The 2,889-nt window shown below is 64.2% G+C and overlaps 1 protein-coding gene across 1 annotated transcript; it reads left to right on the forward strand.

The window, feature by feature from the left end:
• On the forward strand, window positions 1–2,889 carry BHLHA9 (basic helix-loop-helix family member a9). The gene has a single exon (XM_003912048.3). The coding sequence runs from the start codon at window positions 1–3 to the stop codon at window positions 706–708; it is 708 nt and encodes a 235-aa protein (XP_003912097.3). The 3' UTR covers window positions 709–2,889.

Here is a 2,889-nt window from a genome sequence, read left to right on the forward strand (position 1 = left end):
ATGCTGCGGGGCGAGCCAGGACTAGGCCTCAGGGCGCGGAAGGGGGCCGAAGGCTCTGCGGAGGACTTGGGGGGCCCCTGCCCCGAACCTGGGGGTGATTTGGGGGTGCGGGGGGCGAACGGCGCTTCCCCTGGCCAGGGCGAGGCAGAAGAGCCGGCTGGGAGGAGGCGCGCGCGGCCGGTGCGGTCCAAGGCGCGGCGCATGGCGGCCAACGTGCGGGAGCGCAAGCGCATCCTGGACTACAATGAGGCCTTCAACGCGCTGCGCCGGGCGCTGCGGCACGACCTGGGCGGCAAGAGGCTCTCCAAGATCGCCACGCTGCGCAGAGCCATCCACCGCATCGCCGCGCTCTCCCTGGTCCTGCGCGCCAGCCCCGCGCCCCGCGAGCCCTGCGGACACCTGGAGTGCCACGGCCCAGCTGCGCGCGGGGACACCGGAGACACAGGCGCCAGCCCCCGGACGCCTGCAGGGCCCAGCCTCGCACGCCCAGACACCGCCCACCCCTCGGTGCCGTCTGCGCCCCGCTGTGCCTCGTGCCCCCCGCACGCGCCCCCGAGACGGCCCAGCGCGGTGGCCGAGGGGCCGGGCCTAGCCCAGGCCTCCTGGGGAAGCTGGCGCCGCTGTCCGGGGCCTTCCTCTGCCGGGCTGCCTCCCTGGCCGCGGGGCTACCTGCGAGCCGCTCCCAGGATGGGCCACCCGCGCTCCTGACTAGCCTCGAGGCACCAGCGGGGCTGGAGGGAGGCCGTGCTGGCAGCTGGACTACAAAAGCCGGGACTGCAAAAGCGTCCTGGACAAGAGCAGAACTGGACGGGCTGAGACCTGGCGTGAAAGAGACGCGGCCTCCCTAGAAACAAGGAGCTCTGGGGCCTGAGGCTGCCCCCCACATCCCAGCCTGGGCCAGAGAGAAGGAGCTCTAACCCTAACCCCCGCATCCCAACCTGGGGAGGCAGTTCCCAGAAAGGCTCAAGATCCTGAGCTCATCTTAGACTCGAACTCGTCTTGGAGCCCCCCTCGCACCCCTGCGCCTCCGAGCCCTGTGTGCTCTCGCTGCTTTTAGGAGAGTGAGGGCTTTGGGGCAGCAGTGAGGGCTTTGTGGGAGCGTGGGAGTGCGGGTGGGGCCTGCTGTGGTCTCGTGGGAACATGAGTGCGGAGTCCCCTTCCCCTGCCTGCGCTGCTGCCCAAGCCTGATCTGGGAGAGGCAGCAGCAGCAGCCAAATAAAAAGGAAAAACTCATTTCTGTCCGATACCACGACTCCAGTGGGCCCAGTGGCCCAGGGTGGCAGGAACGCCTGAGGGCCCGGGGCTCGCCTTGGAACGCTGGGCGGGGCCTAAGGCCCACAGGTCGGCGCCTGGGGGAACTCGTTCATAGCAAGACCCCAGGTGTGGCTGAGCACTGTGGGGGCCCAAAGGGAGGAAAAAGACATCCAGAGACCCCCTCCCTGCGTCCCCTGGGGTGGGAGAGGGCATGATCAGGAGAGGGGTCAAGGGGGCCTGGGAGGGTAGCGATGCGGTCAGCCCCATCTCTGGACCTGCCTGGAGTGAGCCACAGCGAAGGGAGAGTCTGGCCGGGTCTCAGGGAAGGAGGCCAAGGGCAGGGCTGAGGATTGGAGGCCTGTGACTCCTGCGTGCATGTACCTCGAGCGACACGCAAGAAGAACTCCCAGGGAACTGTGGCCCAGGGCCCCCATGATGAGGGGCCGACTTGGAACCCAGGAAGGATTCTCGGGAGGGGGTTTAGTGAGGGCAGAGGGGCCTCAGGTCAAGCTGGCTGAGCGAGTGAGAGGCACAGCCAGCTGCCCCGGGAGTTTTGTCCAGAGAGCTGACCTGAGTCTGAGATGAGCCGGTGTCTGGCCCGGATCAGGCTAAGGGTCTAATGCGGCAGGGGCTGCCTGCTAGGCCAGAGCCCAGAGGTGCTGGGGGAGAGCTGGGTTCTTGCCAACAGGAGAGGGAAGGGTTCCCCGCAGCACAGTGGGGATCCCACAGAAGCTAGAGAAACGCCATTAGGCATAAACCCAGGGAGAGTTTCCCAGAGCACGTGGGGTGAGGCCCACCACTGCAACTAAAAATGCCTGTGCTGTCTGCAAACCCCAGCCCTGGCTGGCGCGCTCGGCATCCTGTCCCCAGCCACAGCCCTTAGGGTTCCCAATTGCACAGGAAGGCGTGCCACAGACCACGGGAAGGCTTTGACTCTACTCAGCGGGGACGTGGGGTCTAGCCAGGAGCAGCAACACGTGAGATGCTGGGCCCAGCCCTGCCCGCCGAGCCCCACAGTGCCACGGGCTGCCAGTGGGAAGGAAAGAGCCAGGCCTGCCCCAGTCCAGCCCCTGCTCAGCCGCCTCTCTCAGCCTCTAGTTCCTCCCCTCTGACATGAATAATGATTCCAGGGTGGCTGTGAGGATTGTAAGTGGTTCGTAAAGGACCGTTTCTGGCACACAGAAGGTGTTCAAGGTGTTCACAAGCTGTAACTGTTTGTGTACTATTAGGATCTTAGGAGAAACCAGCTTGGACAAGGCTGTAGCCGTGTTTCACCCTCAGGTAGTTATCATCTGGAAACATGATACAAGGACCAGCAAGTCCTGCTTTCCTAAATTCCAGGACTGAAAGAAATAAGGGGGCCGGGCACAGTGGTTCACCCCTGTAATCCCAGCACTTTGGGAGGTCGAGACGGGTGGATCACCTGAGGTCAGGAGTTTGAAACCAGCCTGGCCAATGTGGTGAAACCCCATCTCTATTAAAAATACAAAAATTAGCTGGGTGTAGTAGCGCACACGCCTGTAATCCCAGCTACTCAGGAGGATGAGGCATGAGAATTGCTTGAGCCCGGGAGGCAGAGGTTGCAGTGAGCCGAGATTGTGCCACTGCACTCTAGCCTGGCCGACAGAGTGAGAC

Source organism: Papio anubis, chromosome 17, assembly GCF_008728515.1.
Source record: "Papio anubis isolate 15944 chromosome 17, Panubis1.0, whole genome shotgun sequence".
Classification (NCBI taxonomy): Eukaryota; Metazoa; Chordata; class Mammalia; order Primates; family Cercopithecidae; genus Papio; species Papio anubis.

What these genes read in the sequence shown, in the direction of transcription:
- BHLHA9 (XM_003912048.3), top strand. Translation starts at nt 1, where the DNA reads ATGCTGCGGGGCGAGCCAGGACTAGGCCTCAGGGCGCGGAAGGGGGCC.